General features: G+C 46.0%; 1 protein-coding gene across 3 annotated transcripts in view; it reads left to right on the top strand.

The window, feature by feature from the left end:
• Positions 1-433: 433 nt before the first annotated feature.
• Positions 434-20919, top strand: part of get4 (guided entry of tail-anchored proteins factor 4) — a 38886-nt gene continuing 18400 nt past the window's right edge. For 2 of the 3 annotated variants that reach the window (XR_004415327.1, XM_033040533.1), the window contains exons 1-3: positions 434-606; positions 19728-19806; positions 20256-20337. Coding sequence is in view for 2 of the 3 variants with exons in the window: in XM_033040533.1 (XP_032896424.1) it covers positions 473-606; positions 19728-19806; positions 20256-20337 (295 nt within the window). In the remaining variant the exon portion in view is untranslated. Of the gene's footprint in view, positions 607-19421; positions 19643-19727; positions 19807-20255; positions 20338-20919 lie in introns of those variants that run through there. The other variant, XM_033040534.1, reaches the window with a different exon arrangement.

The following is a 20919-nucleotide window of genomic DNA, read 5'->3' as shown; positions in this document are numbered from 1 at the left end:
TGTAATCTGTTGTCATCGGCACTAAACAATACAATTCTTACTTGCAGCAGCATAACAGGCCTTTAAACGCGATACTCATTTGAAGGTCAGGGCATTGAGTACAAGAGTCGGCAGCGTAACTATATGCTTCCTTTACCACTCAATTTACTTGTGTTGATACAAAAGCCTTATGGACTTGGACCCTAATACCCTTCTGTACAGTTAACCTGACAATCATTATGGTGTTTAAAAACAAAGTGCTGAGGGAACTCAGGGGACCAGGCAGCATCTATGGAGATAAAGGACATTCGGGCCATCCACCTAAAACACTGAGGTTGCTGCTTCTCTGCGCTGATCCCAACCGACCGCGTTTTACCTCGGGTTCCGCAGCAGCCGCTGTATTGGTTGCGTCTGCGCGGCGTGACGGCGCGTGACGTCAGTGCGGCAGGCATAAGCCGCGCGCCCCTTGACCTTTGGCTGAGCTCAGGCAGCAATGGCGGACGGGGAGCTGCCGAAGTGCTGCAGGAACCGGGGCGGAGTCCAGCGAGTGGAGACCAAGCTTCGGGCCAGCGTGGAGAAGGGCGACTACTACGAGGCCCACCAGATGTACCGGACGCTTTTCTTCCGGTAAGGAGCCGCCTCCCCTCCCTCCAGCTCCAAGCGGCAGCGAAGGAACGATGTCGGCGGCTTCCAGATCCTTCTCTCGGTCGCCAGGCCCCGCTGCCTCCGCCCCGCCCACTACCTGCGGCGCGCGCCCATTGGTCCGAGCGCGTGTGACGTGGCTGGCGGCCCATTGTGACGCACAGCCTCTGATTGGCTGCTCGGCCTGTCGGTCACAGCAAGCGTGAGGGGGAGCTAGTCCCGGCAGTGTGGGCCGAGCGGCCGCTTCATGCTCTCGGCCGTTCAATTGTCTCGTGTCTGTTGCCTTCTTAAGATGAGAGGGACACATTTCTAGAGGAATAGGAAAAGTTTAGAGATATATGGGCCAAACACGGGCCAGTGGGACTAGTGTAGATAGGGCATCTTGGTCGACGGGGCAAGTAAAGACCAGTTTCCATGCAGTATGACTGAGTAGAAACAAGAAACTGCAGTTGCTGGTTGATAAAACATAAAGTGCTGGAGTAACCTAGCGCGTCATGCAGCATCCCTGGAGGAAGTGGATAGGAAACATCACCTATCCATATTCTTCAGAGATGCTACCTGAACTGCTGAGTTACTCCAGCACTTTGTATCAAAAATTTTCAAGCAGATGTGGTTGACAAGCTTTTTTTACACAGAGAGTGGGTGTATGTAGAATGCAATGCCAGGATTGCTGGTGGAAGTTATGCAAGAGTGGCATTTAAGAGGCTTTTCGAGAGGCACATGGATATAGAGGGATATGGATAATGTGCAGGCGGATGAGATTAATTCATCTTGACAACATGTATGGCAGACGTGTGCTGAAGGGTGTTTCCCTGCTGTACTGTTTAATGTTCTATGTGCACGTCATCTTCCTGGGTAGAACTTCCATTCCAAACAAACATTTATCTTTAAGGAAGAAAATTATCATTATATGAGAAATTGAGTTCTGATGTACAGTGCATTCAGAAAGTATTCAGACCCCTTCACTTTTTCCATATTTTGTTACGTTACAGCCTTATTTTAAAATGTATTAAATTCTTTTTTTTAATATCATCAATCGACACACAATACCCCAGAATTAAAAAGCAAAAACATTCCTTGAAAAGGGGGCGCTGCAGCGGCAGCAGCGCGTTAGTTTTTTCAACTTTTTTAATTTTTTTAGTATGTTTTAAAGTATGTTTTTGATGTTTCTCGGTGTGTGGGGGGGGGGTAAGGGGGAAACCGTTTCGGCCGCCTCCTCCATGGAGAGGCGACTTTTTCCAGGTCGCCTACCCGTGGCCTAACAGCAAGGATCGGCGCGGCCTTTCCCGGAGACGCGCCCGGGGCTTCAGAGGCGGGCGCAGCGTGGACTCTCGGCGTGGAGCGGGTGAGCCCTCGCTGGTGGGGAGCGCTCCGTTTCGCTGGCCCGGGGCAGCCTGAAGCCGCGTCTGCACAGCTCCAGCTGGCGCGGCGTCTACAGCCCGGGATCCCTCGTGGGGGACCCGGGGGAAGAAGAAGCCATCACGGCCGGCCCGCGGCCAACTTCTACCGCGGGTTCGGCATGGACTTACCATCACCCCTGGAGGGGAGCTTCGACCGCCGGCCCTGTGGTCTGCGGTGCTTCTGGCTGCGGCGCGGCGGGAACCTTAAATCTTCGACCGCCGGCCTGCGGCCTGCACCAGCCTGAAGCCGCAATCTCCGGTGGGGAAGAGCCGATCCTGGACTTTACCTTGACTTTGACTTTGTCCCTTACCATCTGGACGCCCGCAGCAACGGCTGCGGAGGGTGGAGGTCCCGACCACGGGGGAAAATGGAGGAGGACTGGCCAAGTTCTGTGCCTTCCACCACAGTGATGAATGCTGTGGTGGATGTTTGTGTTACATTTTTATTGTGGTTGTGTGTTCTTTATTATTGTACCGCTGCTGACAACCCAAAATTCCACCGACCCTGGTTGTGTGGCAATAAATTCTATCAATTCAATCAATCAGGTGTTTAGAAATGTTTGCAAAGTAATTAATAATAAATAATTGAAATATCACATTCACATAAGTATACAGACCCTTTACTCAGTATTTTGTTGAGGCATCTTTGGCAGCGATTACAGCCTCAAGTCTTCTTGGGTATGACGCTACAAGCTCGGCACACCCATATTTGGGAAATTTCTCCCATTCTTCGCTGCAGATCCTCTCAAGCTCTGTCAGGTTGAATGGGGAGTGTCGATGCACAGCTATTTTCAGGTCCATCCAGAGATATTCGATCGGGTTCAAGTCCGGGCTCTGGCTGGGCCATTCAAGGGTATTCACAGACTTGTCACGAAGCCACTCCTGCGTTGTTTTGGCTTTGTGCTTCGGGCCGTTGTCATGTTGGAAGGTGAACCTCCACCCCAGTCTGAGGTCCAGAACGCTGGTTTTCATCAAGGATCTCTCTGTACTTTGTTCCGTTCATCTTTCCCTCGATCCTGACTAGTGTCCCAGTTCCTGCCGCTGAAAAACATCCCCACAGCATGATGCTGCCACCACCATGCTTCACCGTAGGTATGGTATTGGCCAGGTGATGAGCGGTGCCTGGTTTCCTCTAGACGTGATGCTTGGCATTCAAGTCAGAGTTCAATCTTGGTTTCATCAATCCAGAGAATCTTGTTTCTCATGGTCTGAGAGTCATTTAGGTGCCTTTGGCAAACTCCCAAGCGGGCTGTCATGTGCCTTTTACTGAGGAGTGACTTCCGTCTGGCCAATCTACCATAAAGGCCTGATTGGTGGAGAGCTGCAGATATTGTTGTCCTTCTGGAAGGTTCTCCCATCTACACAGAGGAACTCTGGAGCTCTCTCAGAATGACCATCGGATTCTTGGTCACTTCCCTGACCAAGGCCCTTCTCCCCCGATTGCTCATTTTGGTCGGGCGGCCAGCTCTATGAAGAGACCTAGTGGTTCCAAAGTTCTAACATTTAAGAATGATGGAGGCCACTGTGCTCTTCGGGACCTGCAATGCTGCAGAAATTGTTTTATACCCTTCCCCAGATCTGCGTCTCGACACAATCCTGTCCCGGAGGTCTACGGACAATTCCTTCATCTTCATGGCTTGGGTTTTGCACTGACATGCACTGTTAACTGTGGGACTTTAAATAGACAGGTGTGTGCCTTTCCAAATCATGTACAATTAATTTAATTTACCACTGGTGGACTCCAATCAAGTTGTAGAAACATCTCAAGGATAATCAATGGAAACAGAATGAACCTAAGCTCAATTTTGAGTGTCATAGCAATGGGTCTGAATACTTCTGTAGTAAATGTGATATTTCAGTTATTTCTTTTTAATTACTTTGCAAAAATTTCAAAACACCTGTTTTTGCTTCTTCATTCTGGGCTATTGTGTGTAGATTGATGATAAAAAATGAATTTAATTCATTTTAAAATAAGGCTGTAACATAACAAAATGTGGTAAAGGTGAAGGGGTCTGAATACTTTCTGAATGCACTGTATTTGCAAACTTTTTTATTGATCTAATTCTTCCATACCAGCCAAGATACCTACTTGAAATAATCCCATTTGCCGGCGTTTGGCTCATATCGCTGTAAACCTTTCTAATCCATGAACCTGTCCAAATGTCTGAAATATTCTTGTATTCACCTCTACCACATAATCTGGCAGCTCATTCTTATGTACCCACCATTCTCTGTATGAGGAACATTCCTGGAACATTGTATCATGCAGCAGCCTGCTTTAGTCTTGACACACAGTTAATTAGTAAGGAATTCTTGCGAGGGAACTAATGACAAGACGTCAGATATTTTTATGTAGTTCAAGGAAAACACAGTCTGACGGTGCTTCCAAACCCATGATTCCCATCACCTTGAAATCAAGGGCAGCAAGCTCTTGAGAGTTCCAACAACTGCAGGTTCCCAGCATCCTTACTTTGTCATAGAGTCATACAGCACGAAATAGGACCTTCAACCCAATTTGTCCATGCACGCAACTCCCACATGCTTGCTATTTGGCCCACATCCCTTTAAACCATTCCTATCAACGAAGCTGTCCGAATGTTTTTTAAATGTTGTTATATTACCTGATCAACTACCTCCTCTGGCAACTCATGCCATATTCCACACATCCTCTGTGTGGAAAGGTTGCCCCTCGGGTTCCTCTTTCCCCTCTACCTTATATCTCTGTATTCTGGTTCTTGACATCCCTACCTCTGGATATAAAACAGAGCATTTTCCCTACCTATCCCCTCATAATTTTTAAATATTTTGTTGGAAAATGTATCACTGTTCTTTCATCATTACTGGAGCTAAATATTGGAATATCCCTCACTATTGCACATTGAAACACTGTCATCAGCAGGACATGTGAAACTGTTGAAATTATGAGTAGCTGTCATGTTCTGAGTCAAGAAATATCCAGATTTCAATAGGTAGAAACAAAACTGCAGATGCTGGTTTATACCAAAGATAGATGCAACATGCTAGAGTAACTAAGTGGGCCAGGCAGCATCTCTTGAGAAAACGAATGGGTGATATTTTGGTTCCCGACCCAAAAAGTCATCCATCTTATTTGTCCAGAGATGCTGCCTGACCTATTGAAATACACTCCATCCAGCACGTTGTGTCTATCTCCAGATTTCAATAGTTTTATTTTGGGGACATGGTGGAGCAGCAGTAGAGTTGCCTCCTTACAGTGTCAGACACCCTGCTTTCGATCCTGACTATGGGTGCTTGTCTGTATGGAGTCTGCACGTTCTCGCTGTGACCTGCGTGAGTTTTCTCCGGGATCTCCAGTTTCCTCCCACACTCCAAAGACGCACAGGTTTGTAGGTTAATTGGCTTGCTATAATTGTAAATTGTCCCCAGTATGTATAGAACAGCGTTACAGTGCGGGGATCGCTGGTCGGCTCGAACTCAGTGGGCTGGAAGGGCCTGTTTCTGTGCTGTATCTCTAAACTAAACAAATCTAAACTAAAATAAAGGGGTTTTGCTTTGAGGAGAGATTGCATGAGATAACCTGCACAGAACAGTTTTGAAGAATGAATTATCTGATTTAAACATACAACATTGTTAAAAGGTTTAATGTTTAGATGCTGCTAAAATATTTTTCTCTGACTGCAACAGCTCAAGAAGGTCACCCCACATCTTTCAAGGGCAATTAGCATGCACACCATTCCATTAATTGTTCCTGAAGAGCAAATGTCTGCCATCAATGGCCACATCCTATATAATTTTAAAAGCTTAGAAAGTCTAGAATTAAGGCATCTTACGGTTGGCTATTCAGGAGTGAGCTGAGAAAATTCTTCTTTGAGATTTGTAAATCTTTGGAATTTTGTAACACAGAAGCCTGTAGATAGTTATTAAATATCTTTGAGACGGACATCACTGGATTCTTGGTATCGTAAAAATGAAGGGATCTGGGGAATGGTTGGAAAGTGAACGAGATACAGGATCAGGCATTTTGAATGCTGATGCAGGCTTTAGGGATTGATTATCCTACTCTCTCTTATTTCTGATTGCACATTATATATAGCACAGAAAAATGGTCATTTAATTTAATCAGCCTCGATTTTTATACCTGTTTTTAATCGAAATTCCCAATGATTTTGCCCATCAACATATTCTTCTATTCCGTTTTGCTTCATGTACTCGTATATCTTTCTCTTAAACGAATACACTATCTGCCTATACACACCCCACCACCTATAATGGCCTATTGCCTGCCAGGCTTTGTCCTGCCCCTCCTCTCTTCCAGCATTCCTTCCCCCTCCTATTATCAGTCTCAATAATGGTCCAGATCGAATCGTTATCTATTCATGTTCTCCAGAGATGCTGCATTACCCGCTGAGTTACTACAACACTTTGCGTCTTTTGTAAACCAGCATCTGCAATTCCTTGTTTCTACAGGCTATTCCTCTTGGATTCATCTTGTGGTGGTGATTTAAACATTCTCAACAACCTGAATTTCCTGTTGGATTTAACAGTGGATGCCTCCTATTTATGGTCCCGAGTTTTTGTTGCTCATCATTGCCTTCCACCCCATGCCACAGGATAAAGTATCCACCCTAGTAAATTATTTCATATTCTCAAACGGCACTGGCTTGTTGCTTGTTTTTCTTTGTTCAAGAGAATATTAGCATCTTCAATATTCTATTTGAAGCATTCTGATCCCCTTTTTTAAAACTCATCTGAATGGGCTGAGCTACAACCATAGTGTGAAAATAATTTTCCATTTGTGAGAAACTGTTGTAAACTATTTGTAACAATAATTATTTCACTTATCTGACACCCTTTGTCCGTCTTTCATCTCTAGCCCTTGCCATTTTCCCTATACATCTGCCAATCACCTCCCCCACAGGATCGGACAGGCTAGATGCAGGATTAGACAGGCTAGATGCAGGAAAAATTCCCAGTGTTGGGGGAGTCCAGAACCAGGGGTCACAGTTTAAGAATAAGGGGTAGACTATTTAGGATTGAAATGAGGAAAAACTTTTTCACCAAGAGAGTTGTGAATCTGTGGAATTCTCTGCCACAGAAGTCAGTGGAGGCCAATTCTCTGAATGTTTCAAAGCTCTTACGGCGAAAGGAATCAAGGGACATGGGGGAAAAGCATGATCTTATTGAATGGCAGTGCTGGCTCGGGGCCAAATGGCCTATCCTACACCAATTTTTCTATGTTTTTATCCAACTATCACTTGCCAGGCTTTGTCCCGCCCCCACTTTTTTTCCAGGTTTCTCTTCTTTACTTCAATGTCGCCTATCCATTCCCTCCACAGATGCTGCCTGACCTGCTGATTTCTTCCAGCACTTTGTGTTTTTCTCAAGATTCTAGCATCTGCAGTTGTGTCTCCACAATAATTACTTCTACTTGTGCCTGTAGTGTTTATAGTGGTGAGCTTTCAGGAGGAATTCCTTTCTCTGCTGCGTCTGTATTTCATAGGCTCACTGAAAGTACAGATGAGTGGATCTTTTCTCAGTATTTCAAAATAACTGATAGTCGGAACAAAATTACAGGCAATTGTGGATGCAGCTGAGATCATCACATAAACCAACCTTGCTTAGAGTCATAGTGATACAATGTGGAAACAGGCCTTTCGGCCCATCTTGTCCACACCGGCCAACATGCCCAAGCTACAGTAGTCCCACCTGCCAGCATTTGGCCCATATCCCTCCAAACCTGTCCTATCCATATCCCCATTTCTTCTCTCCAGAGATGCTGCCTGTCCCACTGAGTTACTACAGCATTTTGTGTCCACCTTTGATTTAAACCAGCATCTGCAGTTCTTTCCTACACTATCCATATGCCTTTCTAACTGCTTCTTAAATGTTGGGATAGTCCTTGCCTCAACTACCTCCTCTGGCTGCTTGTTCTATACATTCACCTCCCTTTGTGTGAAAAAGTTACCCCTCAGATTCCTATTAAATCTTTTCCCCTTCACCGTAAACCTATGGTCCTCAATTCAACTACTCTGGGCAAGAGACACTGTGCATCTACCCGATCTATTCCTCTGATGATTTTATACACCTCAATAAGATCACCATCATCCTCCTGCATTCCGTGGAATAGAGTCCCAGCCTACGCAACCTCTCCCTATAGCTCAGAACCTTTAGTCGTGGCAACATCCTCATAAATCTTCTCTGTACCCTTTCCAGCTTGACAACATCTTTCCTATAACACGGTGCCTAGAACTGAACACAATACTCTAAATGTGGCCGCACACACATCTTATACAACTGCAACATGACCTCCCAACTTCTATACTCAATACTCTGGCTGATGATGGCCAATGTGCCAAAAGCCTTTTTAACCACCTGATCTACCTGCGACTTCACCTTCAGGGAGCTATGCACCTGCACTCCTAGATCTCTCTGCTCTACAACACTCCCGGAGCCCTACCATTCACTGTGTAGGTCCTGTCCATGTTAAACTTCCCAAAATGCAACACTTCACATTTTTCTGCATTAAATTCCATCAACCATTCTGCAGCCCATCTGGCCAATTGATCAAGATCCTGCTGCAATTTTTCACAACCATCTTCACTATCTGCAAAACCATCCACTTTTGTATCATCTGCAAAGTGTGCTTCTATTGACCCCATTTACACTTCACGTTGCCTCGACAAGGCCACCAGCATAATCAAAGCCGAGTCACACCCAGTCACTCCTTCTCCCCTCTCCCATCAGGCAAGAGTTACAGAAGTGTGAAAACACATACCTCCAGATTCAGGGACAATTTCTTCCCAGCTGTTATCAGGCAACTGAACTATCATACCAACAATTAGAGAGTGGTCCTGAGCTGCCATCTGCCTCTTTGGAGACCCTCTTTAATCGGACTTGATTTAATTTAATTTAATTACCGGTAGTTTAATTGAACTAAGCGTTATTCCCTTTATTGTTAATGGAGTCATTGGAAGGGAGGTTGGTTTGAGTGATGTTAAAGAGTAACTAGTTAACTGTAAAGAAAGCAAGTTTACTGATAATAAATATGAAAATATTTTTAATATAAGAGTGTATGGTGCATATTTTTTGGTAATAATAGATCAAAGAACCATTTCATGTGAAATTGCCAATTAGGAAGGAGCAACTGCAACTCTTTGGGAAATATATATTTCTATCAGTTTGTGTCTGTTGAAATATGAATTTTAAGTGTCAAGAGTGTCTTATTGTCATATGTCCTGTAAACTGAACAATTAAATTCTTACTTGCACCACCATAACAGATATGTAAATATAGTACTCTGTAAACATCATAATAAACAACAAAACAGTTCCATATATTTAAATACACCAATAATAGTGCAAAGACAAAAACAATGCCGCCAATGTTATGTAGTTTAGTTGGGAGTTGTAGTGTTTAATAGCCACATGGTTATTGAGAAGAAACTTTCTTGAATCTGGACTTTACAGTTTTCAGTCCTTCCTCCCGATGGTAGGAGTGAAATGAGAGCATGGCCAGGGTGGTGTGGGTTTCTGATAATGCTGGTTGCTTTTTGTGGCAGTGACTCCAGTAGATCCCATCGATGGTGTGGAGGTCAGTCCCCATGATGGATCAAACAGTGTTCACCACTTTTTGCAATCCTCTTTGTTCCTGTGCATTCAAGTTGCCAAACCAGTTGTGATGCAACCAATCAATATGCTCTCTAGTGTGCACCTATATAAGTTTCCGAGAGTAACAAAATGTTCCAAAGTAAATAAAATTTGATGCTGAAAATCAGAATTAAAAAATGTGGGAAATACTCAACAGGTCAGGCAGCGTCTTTGATGAAAGAAAACTCTGCCCACAGATACTGCTTGACCTATTGATTATTTTCTCTGATTGTGAAACTGCAGCATGTACATTAAAGTAGAGGATTATTGTGGAACATGCCATAGAATTAATGTAATTTGATGGATTGTTTTAAGACGTGGGTTTTCAAAGGACACTTATTGTCACATACACCAATTTGAGGTACCACACAAATAAGATAAACAGAACACTTTAGAATTTAACATAAAACATAAAAAACATCTGCCCACAACGGAATCAACGTTTCCCACTGTGAGGGAAGGCACCAAAGTTCAGTCCTCAGTTCACCCGTGGTGGGGGCCTATTGAGGCCTCCGCAGTCGCGACTACGGGCCCGATGTTTCAGGCCCTCGAACACTCTCAGCAGCCCGCAGCCTCCGAATCGGCCGCTTCCTACTGGAGACCGCGGATCCAAGGCTGACAGGATCCACAGGCCAAGCTTGGCGGAGATTCAACGCTGGCGACCTCGGCGAGAGATCCCAGGGCTCCGCGATGTTAAAGTCAGCGTCGGCACCACCCGTCGGCAGTCCCAGATCTCCTGAGCTCCAACACAGCGACCCCAGTAAGGTGAATCCAGTGCTGCGCCACCGCTGCTGAACCTGAGGCTCTGGCCGGTCTCCGGCAGGAAAGGCCGCGCTAATCTAGATTTTAGGCCGCGAGGAGGGGGGAGAAGATGCGGCTCGGAGAATAGTCGCATCCTCGACCAGGAAGTGACCAAGAAAACAGTTTCCCCCTCCCCCCACATAAAAAAGACTAAAAAATCTCCAGAAACAAACTTTAAAACAGACCATAAATAACAAAAAGAATGAAAGGACAGACAGCTGCAGGCTAGGCAGCCACACTCGATGGCGCCACAAACAAAATTCTAGGAAAGAATAGGAAAATGTGACCAACATTTGGGCCTATGACTTGTTACTTCTTTCACTCTTTCATATTTGGCATTCAGTCAATGCAATATTTTATTGCAAAGCCTGTTAAAGGAATACATTACAATGCCTTTATTTTGTTGTGCTTACCTACCCTTTGAGTCGAGAATTCTTAGTGTTAAAATCATGAAGTTATAGAGATGCAGCATGGAAATAGGCACATCAGCCCAACTTGCCCATGCGTAATTGAGCTAGTCCCACTTGCCTGTGCCGGGCTCAATATCCCTCCTTATCTTTCCTATTCTTGTAAATTGAACAAATCCTATTTCCTAAGTGTCTTTTGAATGTTTTCATTGTGTTCCGCAACCTTTTTGTGTTCCGCAATTCGGTTTGGATTTGTGTAAGAGCTTTTGAAAAGCGAGAACGGCACAAATTGTAAAATTTAGTGCTTGAGTAAATGAAAACACGAGAGCTAAAATATAGGCATTTGAACAGAAATGAAGTGTTGCACCATATCTTTGTGTAAACATTTCCTTTTTGAGCATTTAAAATATAAACAAGTACACTATTATCTAAACAGTTACGAGAGTATTTAACTAATTATTTCATGTGTACAGTTATTTGGCTTAACTGATCTAATTATAAAGTGCTGAGCTACAGTGTAGAAGTAGTTCATTGTCTCCTTAGGAAAAATAAAACTGCATGATTAATAACAAATACTAATTTAGATAAATATTTTGTACCAGTTGTAATTTATACATATAATATAAACTAACAGTCATGTATCAGAATTAAAATCAAGAAGGCAGTTATTGATTAAATGATGGATGAAATGGTGGATGATCCGTCAGTGTGGTGCAGCATTAAATCACGTTGTACCGTTAAAGCATCGTACTAACAATGAGGATAGATCCCTGAAACATGTCACTGCTGCAAATTTGTTGGAATCTTTCAATGTGAATTGAATTTGCTAAAAAAGTGCGCATCAATGGTAATATATGTGAGTAGTAGTGGAATTCGACGAGAACAAATTACCGTATTTCCCGGCAATAAAGACGCACCTGCATTGAAGACGCACCCCCAATTTAAGTTGTTACATTTAAAAAAATGGATGGTGGGACAGGAGCAACATGGTTTAGTCCAGGGGTCGGCAACATCGCCTGCGTGCCCCGGGACAAGCTGCAGTTCCCAGGTCTGGCTGCGTGCCCCGCGAATGGCTGCAGTTCCCAGGTCGCCTGCGTGCCATGGGACTGGCTGTAGCGCCCAGGTCGGCTTGCTTGCCCCAGGTCTGGCTGTGACACCCAGGCCAGCTGCGTGCCCCACAAATGGCTGCAGTTCCCAGGTCGGCTCACTTGCCCCAGGTCTGGCTGTAGCGCCCAGGTTGCCTGCCCCAGGACTAGTAGAGAGAGAGATAGAGAGAGACGGAGCAGCCAGCCTTCCGCCCAGTAGCTATGCGCCAACCACCACCTCCACCGGTTGCGCCTGTGCCGAAGGATACCATGGCTGGCGGGCCGGCAGAAGGCGCTGAGATGGCGACCGGTTCCGCTGTCCGGTCCTGGCGCCCGCTCGCAGCCACCCGAACTACTTCCCTCCCCAGCCACAATACGGTGGCTGCATGCCCGGAGCGCTGCGGTAGCGGTGAGTGAGTGAGTTGCTGGCATGATCCCCGACCCCCTCCTTCTCAGCGCTCCTGCCCTCCCCGCAACTTTATCCCCGGCTCCCCACATGCTGTGAAAGGAACTCCCACTCCCACCCCCAGCGGCGCTGTCCTTTTACAGCCGCTACCCACTTTACAGCCGCTTCCCATCAGCTGCCAGCAATGAGGGATAGACTTGGCTATCCCTCAGTACAGCAACACTGTTCCTGATGTTGCTGTACTGAGGGATAGCCAAGTTTATCTTCCTTGGCTAACAATCTAACCTTTGGCCTCCAAGATGCAGGTACATTTTCGTGCCTTATTTTTGGGTAAAAAATAGCGTCTTCGTTGCCGGGAAATACGGCAAGTAATGCCGATGGTTGCCATAGTGACAGGGCTTCAGATCCATCATGATGATTGTGAACAGAAGGATACCGAGATTTTCAGGCACAAACCATATGGCAGGGTGTGCAATATTCTTTAACTTCACTGTTGATAGGGATTGTTAAAGTATATCTGTTATCAAAAACAAAAATTGCTACTGAACAGTAGCTAGTTATTATGCATAAAAAGCATTGGAGCAGGGTCAAATATTCATGGTAAATTGCAAAGCAAATTCAACAGATTATTATTTAAGATGGCCACCTCCTTACTTTTTAACCCAGATGGTATGTATGGGTTGTTCATTAGCACTATGTTTGATTTAAAAGATTTATGGAAGTCTTTAAAATAGATTTAATATCATTAATACATTGTTGGTCTATACAGCATTCTCTATTTGTTGTAAGATTTAAATATTTTCAGTCGTGTTCTATTCTGGCAGTGGCAACTTGTCAGTCAAAAGTAAAATCTTCTTTACAAGAAGTGACTGGTGCATTGATATTTTATCATTTCAAGAATCAGGAATAAGAAGCCAAAGAAAAAGGTTGTTTAAATATTTATTTAATTTTCCAAATGGTTACATGTTTGTTCCTATAAACCAGTTTTATTTATTAGTGCAACTATCAGTGGGAATCCTGCTCGAATTTCAACAAATATCATCTCTTGATGGACTGATTTATCTATCTCTGCAGGGCAAAGAAAGATAATCACATGATTCAGATCACAAACATTGCAGTTCCTCTTGGTCAGCGGTTCTTAACCTGGGAGTCGTGACCCCCATGGGGGTCGTTTGGGGTTTTGCCAGGGGTCATGAAAGGGTCATAAGTAACATATCAATTTGTTGAGCTCATTTTTAGGAACCGAACAAAGGTACATACCACACACAGTGTTTTGTTCGTGTATGCGCTTACGTATACGCACACGAACTGTGTGTGTTGTGAACCATGTCTTCCAAGACAAGCACGTATAGTGAAGCATTTCTCAAGTTCGGCTTCACAAGCATTGTTCAAAAATTCGTGGTCAAGCCGTAATGTGTTATCTGTGCCAAGGTTTTGAGCCACGAGAGCATGAAGCCCAGCAAACTGAAGATCCATTTGTAGTCTGGTCACAGCGACCTGGCGGGGAAGGGCATGGACTATTTCAAACGAAACGAAGCTGCACTCAAGGGTTCCCGCATCGATTTGGCGGGTAACTCCGCTCGTCAAAATGAAGCAGCGCTGGAGGCTTCATACCGGATTACTTATCGAATCGCACAGACTAAGAAACCTCACACCATCGGTGAAGAGCTTATCAAGCCATGCCTTCTCAAAGGAGTGAAGTTGGTGCTGGGGGAGCAGCAGTCAAACAAGTTCAGGCAGATGTCCCTTGCGAATAACACAGTCAAAAGTCGAATCTTGGATATGAGTAATAATATTCTGCTGCAAGTAGTGAGCGCTGTGAAGAGCAGTCCAGTGTATTCACTGCAACTGGACGAGTCAACAGATGCTGCCTCATGTCCCCAACTGCTAGTCTACGTTTGATACCTCGACGGAGAAGCCATGAAGGAGGAGTACCTGTTCTCGGAGCCATTGGCCACTACCACTCGGGGAGAAGATGTGTTCAGAATGCTTGAAGCCTTCCTCATCAAGCATGAGCTTGGCTGTGAACACCTTGTCGTTGTGTACAGATGGGGCACCTTCCATGGTCGGATGCAGATCCGTCTTCAAAGACTTCGTGAAGGATGTCGCTCCTCATGTCTCCTTCACCCACTGCATGATACATTGCCATGCTTTAGCGATGAAGACTCTCCCTCCCGGTCTTCGAGGAGTGCTATCAGATGTGGTGAAGATTGTGAACCACATCCGAGGAAGCGCAACAAACTCGAGAATCTTCAAAGCTATGTGTGAAGAAATGGGCGCAGATTTCACTGTTCTGATATTCCACACATAGGTGAGCTGGCATTCGCGTAGTAAAGTTCTCAATCGTGTGATTCAACTTTGAGAAGAAATAGCGCTGTTCTTGGAAAGAGGGTGTACCGAGAACGAGAATCAACTTCATGAAAAGATGCAGGATGCACTGTTCATGATGAAGGTTGCTTACTTGGCTGACTTCTTCGCCGAGGTGAATCCCTTGAACCTGTTATTTAAAGGAAACCTCCCAATGCTACACACGGCTCGTGACAAAGTGGCAGCGTTCATGAGGAAGATTCACCTTTACCAGAGAAGAGTCCAGGACGGTGACACGACTATCGTCCCTGCATGGGCGGAAATCGCTTTTAAAACATTGGGGGGGGGAGGTACACAATGAGGCCTAGGACAGGGGTTGGCAACCTATGGCCCAAGGGCCGGATCCGGCCCGTAACCCAAAATCATCCGGCCCTCAGGAGTATTTTTTTTCAATTAGTATTCGCGACCTGGAAACTGCAGCCAGTCCCGGGGCACGCAGGCGACGTGGGCGCTACAGCAGTCCTCGGACAAATGAGCCTACCTTGGAACTGCAGCCAGTCCCGGGGCATGCAGGCGACCTGGGAACTGCAGCCATTCCTGGGGCACTCAGGCGACCGGGGCGCTACAGCCCGACCTGCCAGCCGACCTGGGTGCTACAGCCAGTCCCGGGGAACGCAGGTGACCTGGGCGCTACAGCCAGTCCCGGGGAATGCAGGCGACCTGGGCGCTACAGCCAGTCCCGGGGCAGGCGAGCCGACCTGGGAACTGCAGCTAGTCCCAGGCTGCTAGATTCCAGCAGCTGGCGGCCTCCAACTGGAATAGACCTTGAGGGTTCCGGTCGCAGAGCCTGTGGACTTGCCATCACGGAGCTGGCTGACTTCGGAGGCTGTGGTGGCGGTTTTGCTACAACATGTTTCACAAAACATGGGAGGGATGTCTCCAAACAAGGGGGGACAGGCCCCCCCCGTCCCCTCAGGATTTCCCCCCATGCGAGATGACGACTCTCCTGGATGCTACGCCAGATGCTGAATGCCACTTCCACGAGGAGATCTCAACCCACCTTCTGGCAATTAGTGAATCCATCAAACGTCACTTCCCCGGACTGGACGACTGCTCTCGTGATGAGTGAATCGTCCAACCCTTTTCCGTTGAAGATGGTGTCATCAGCGATACTGAGATGGCTGCGAAGGTTGAATTTTACCAAATTTGTGAAGATGTGCAGCTCAAGAATGACTTCATGGAACAAGAGCCTGCCATGTTTTGGTGAAAGTGAAGGACTGTCCTGTCCTTTTGAAGAGGGCCCTGACCCTATTGGTCCAGCCCCCCTCAACCTATCGCTGTGAAGCTGGATTCTCAACCATGGTAGCTCTGAAAACGAAGGCACGCAATAGGCTTGTGATCGACGCTGACATGAGCATTCGTCCTTGTTTTGATCACCTGATGGCTGCGAAGCACTTTCAGCGGGATGCAAGCAGAAGCCTCCACGTGGCGCATCCCGGGCAATGCTGACGACAGAAACTGTACCACAGTGACTGACTGAAGTAGCCAATTCTGCAACCACCGACCGTCAACTGTCACTGACCGACCGGAAAGACGTGATATGGAAGATGGCCGGACACGAGGAAGAAGAAGCACTTTCAGCCATCCCATTGACTGAGCATTGGCCGACATGTTTTCATAAATCGGGCTTTTTTTCAATTTTTGTTTCGGGGGTCATGGTACTGACCAAGAATGTCTGATGGGGTCGTGAGGTCAAAAAGGTTAAGAACCACTGCTCTAGGTACACTTGCTCCAGGATTACACAGAAAGACAATGTTGGGAAGAGGTTGTACTTGGAGAGAATCCTCTTTCCGTAACTAATCCAGTTTCATCTTTCTAAATAAAACTTGGTTCCTGGGTTGAAGCTTGTAGGTGTCAAACTGAAAGGTCATTGTTTAAATTTTGTTGTGAACAATAAATAAATTAACAGATTATTGTTTCAAACTGTTGTATAATTCGGTGTCCCATATATTTATAAAATGCCACAGTGCTGCACCCTACCATGCCTCGACAATGTTCCTGACCAAAAGAAGGGATTTAAAAGTACAAACACAAGAAAATGTTTCGTTGAATAGTATGTCTATAATTCTCACTTTATAAGAACAAGTCTTTCCATTTTTATTTTCCAGTTCACAAAGCCTATTTTGTTCAATGTTTGAGGCAAGGTAGTAGTATATTTTAATATCTAGTGGATTTTGAGAGCTTTTTCGATTCCAGTTTCAAATCTTACTCAAAGGCTCAGATTTGAAGCTGATTTATAATGAAAGTACAGGTGCACAACCTTTTATCCGGAGTTCCGGAAACCGAAAAGCTCCGAAAACTGGACATTTTTTCCAGGATGTCGTCTGCACCCCAAAGCTCGCGTTTGGCGCCAAACGTGACTCGAAACGACCCACGATCAACCCAGGTCTGTACTACTGTAGCGGCTGCCTCCTCCCCGGAGACCGGGGAGACACTTAAACATCTGTAAATCATTGCTTAAATGTTAGTCAGTTAGTTTGGTGGGCTTTTATGTGAAGGGGGGGGGGGGTGAAGGGGGAAACTTTAATTCTTAGTCCCCTACCTGGTCGGAGAGGCGGGGAGCGGGCAAAGCCTTACCGGGTCGCCGTGCAGTAAGCTCCGGAGCACTGTGGCTGCCGACTCCCAACATCGCGGAGCTGGGGCTGCGGGCGTCCGGCCGCGGGCGGCGCCGGTTGGAGTTCCGACCCCGGCAACTCTACCCCTGGCTGCGCGGCGCTCCAAATCCAGCGCCGCCCGCGGCCGGACGCCCGCAGCCCCAGCTCCGCGATGTTGGGAGTCGGCGGCCACCGCGCTCCAGAGCTTACCGCACGGCGACCCGGTAAGGCATTGCCCGCTCCCCGCTGGTATCCCAGCGCTGTGGCTGCCGACTCCCAACATCGCGGAGCTGGGGCTGCGGGCGTCCAGCCGTGGGCCGCGCTGGATTTGGAGCGCCGCGCAGCCAGGGGTAGAGTTGCCGGGGTCGGAGCTCCAACCGGCGCCGACCGCGGCCGGACGCCCGCAGCCCCAGCTCCGCGATGTTGGGAGTCGGCAGCCACAGCGCTGGGATACCAGCGGGGAGCGGGCAATGCCTTACCGGGTCGCTGTGCGGTAAGCTCTGGAGCACTGTGGCCGCCAACTCCCAACATCGCGGAGCTGGGGCTGCGGGTGTCCGGCCGTGGGCCTGCGCTGGATTTGGAGCGCCGCGCAGCCAGGGGTAGAGTTGCCGGGGTCGGAGCTCCAACCGGCGCCGCCCGCGGCCGGACGCCCGCAGCCCCAGCTCCGCGATGTTGGGAGTCGGCGGCCATAGCGCTCCGGAGCTTACTGCACGGCGACCTGGTAAGGCATTGCCCGCTCCCCGCCTCTCCGACCAGGCAGGGGACTAAGAATTAAAGTTTCCCCCTTCACCCCCCCCACCACATAAAATCCCTCCAAACTAACTGATTAACATTTAAGCAATGATTTACAATGATTCCCCGGTCTCCGGGGAGGAGGCAGCCGCTCCAGACTTTTCAAGCCGCCCGCGCTACCTCCCTAATCTACGCTAAAAATCTTCCATTCCGAAATCCGAAAATTTCCGAAATCCGAGAAGTGTCTGGCCCCAAGGCTTTCGGATAAAAGGTAGTGTACCTGTACTATAAAAGCAAAATGGAATAGAAAACAGTATACCCAAGCGTTTAATGAACTCTTTAATTTAACTTAAATTCAATCCTATTAAATTTGCCCTAAAATTTCACCCTGTGCAGGTGGACTTAAATTGTTCTCACTTCTGTAACAGACTTAAAAATAATTCTCTAACTCAAGATTTTTTTCCATTACAGTCCATTCCCTGCAACTATATTAGAAGCTTTCTGTGATCATCAAAGTGAAAGATGCCAGTAATACCCAGCATTTTCCAGGCACAGTTTCTACAGAGAGAAGCAAAGAGAATTCTTCTCTTTGAGAATATGTTTCTCTTTGGGGCATGGCCAGCTTCAGAACCAGAGTGAAATAATGATCAGTAGCTGAGTGTGAAGATAAGGGGAGTATTCAGAGCAAGAGTTGTGAGGTAGTTCATGGTGAGTTTTCCACTTATTGATTGAAGTTGGCACCAGCTTGAGATAGAGGAGAAATTTAAAGATAGAAAACGTGCTCAAATTAAAAGTTATCTGCCCTTTTCCTCCGCAGACTTCATCCAGCACTTTGGTTTTGCTCATGATTCCAACATCTGTAGATTAGTTTAGAAATTCAGTGTGGAAACAGGCCCTTCGGCCCACCGAGTCCACGCAGACCACCAATCAATACACTAGTTCTATGTTATCCCACTTTTGCATCCTACACCTTAGGGGCAACTTACAGAAGCCAATTAACCTAAAAATCTGCACGTTGTTTGAATGTGAGAGGAAACAGGAACATCCGGAAAATACCCACGCAGTCACTGGGAGAGCGGACAAACTCCGCACAGGCAGCACCCGCAGTCAGGAATTGAACCAGGGTCTCTAGGGACAATTTACAGTTTTACTGAAGCCAATTAACCTACAAACCTGTACATCTTTGGAGTGTGGGAGGAAACCGGAGCATCCGGAAAAAACCTACGCAGGTCACGGGGAGAATGTACAAACTCTGAGCAGACAGCACTTGCAGTTAAGATGGAACACGGGTCTCTGGTGCTGTATGCCAGCAGCTCTGTGCCACAGTGCCGCCCTGAAATATGAAAGGAAAAAACAAAGTTCTGGGCATGCACAGCAGGTCAGGCAGTTGTAGGAAACCATTTAATGTTTTACACGGTGACGTTTTGATCCAACTTCACTAATAAATGTGACCAAGTAATTTTTTGTAAAGACAGTCTCTCATGATGGAGAAAAACTCGCTTCCACTGCGTTTTTTGGGTTCTGAGACGGTGCCCACATAGGTCTGCGGGCCAGTGTGGAAGCTGCAGACTTTTCCACAGATGGGTCAGGCAGTGGCTGACAGGGTGAGTGTTTAGTTGGCGAGATGTTGCACTTCTTCCATGCATTGCCCAAGGATTCCTTCATACATAACGTTTGACTGTTTTACAGGTATATGTCTCAAAGTAAGCATGCTGAAGCAAGAGAACTTATGTATTCTGGTGCATTGCTTTTCTTCAGTTACAGTCAGGTAAGCTGTTTCAAAAAATGCAGTATTTTCACTTAAAAAGGTGATTTAGTCATGTGGCTTAAAGAGAAAACAATGCATTGGTAAATGTTATTGCATAATAACATTTTGAGGCCAACAACTTTTTTTTTTTTTGCTTTTTGGCTTTAAACATGGGTCCCACTGCTCTTACAGTTAACCTTAAAGATTCCATGGAGCTATTTTGAAGATGAACATGTAGCAATCTTAATATTCTGGCTAATATTTATCCCTTATTCAATATTACCATAATGGAGTAACTTGCTACAATCACATAGGTGCTTGGGGTGGCATGCAGAGAGCATGAACTGCCACTTTTCCGAAACCTACAGCATTCCCTACACTAGAAAGAAACTAAACTGTGTTGAAAATCGTGGTGTGAAAGGGATGTTGTGACCTAAAGGAATTAATATCTTCTTTTCTTCTTGGTACAGCTAAACAGTGCTGCTGATTTATCTATGCTAGTACTAGAGTCATTGGAAAAGTCAGAGGCTAAGGTTACAGATGAACTCTTAGGTATGTAAACGTTTTTTTTTGTTCTTCCAATAATTTTGCATAGATTCTGATAATAAAATATCATTAATGTTAGTTAATTCCAGAACTAAATTACTAGATTAATATCTAGCGGCTTGGACTATTGTTTCTGATGTCCATGTTCAAATCCTACCCAATGCGAAATTCAATGAAAAATCTGAAATGTAAAATAAAACTACCAGGTTATCCATTAAAACTAATCCAGCTCACCAGTATCCTTCGGGGAAGAAAATATGTCATCATTGTGCAGTCTGGCCTAAATTCTCTTAAAAATGAACAATCAAGCCAGTCAATTGAAGAGCAATTGGGAATGGGGACTAAATGCTCGCTTTGCCAGCAAGAACAAATGTAAAATATATTTCACATTACTTTAGACCAGTGATCACCCCATGCATTAGCACTATCCTGCACACTAGGGGCAATTTACAATTTTACCAAAGCCAATTAATCTATAAACCTGTACGCCTGGAGTATGGAGGGAAATCGGAGCACCTGGAGAAAATCCACGTGGTCAGAGGGGGAGCGTCCAAACTCTGTACAGACCGCACCCGTAGTCAGTATCAA

This window comes from Amblyraja radiata, chromosome 22 (genome assembly GCF_010909765.2).
Source record: "Amblyraja radiata isolate CabotCenter1 chromosome 22, sAmbRad1.1.pri, whole genome shotgun sequence".
Classification (NCBI taxonomy): Eukaryota; Metazoa; Chordata; class Chondrichthyes; order Rajiformes; family Rajidae; genus Amblyraja; species Amblyraja radiata.
Note: the sequence above shows the minus strand (reverse complement) of the source record. Positions and strands in the feature narration are given on the sequence as shown.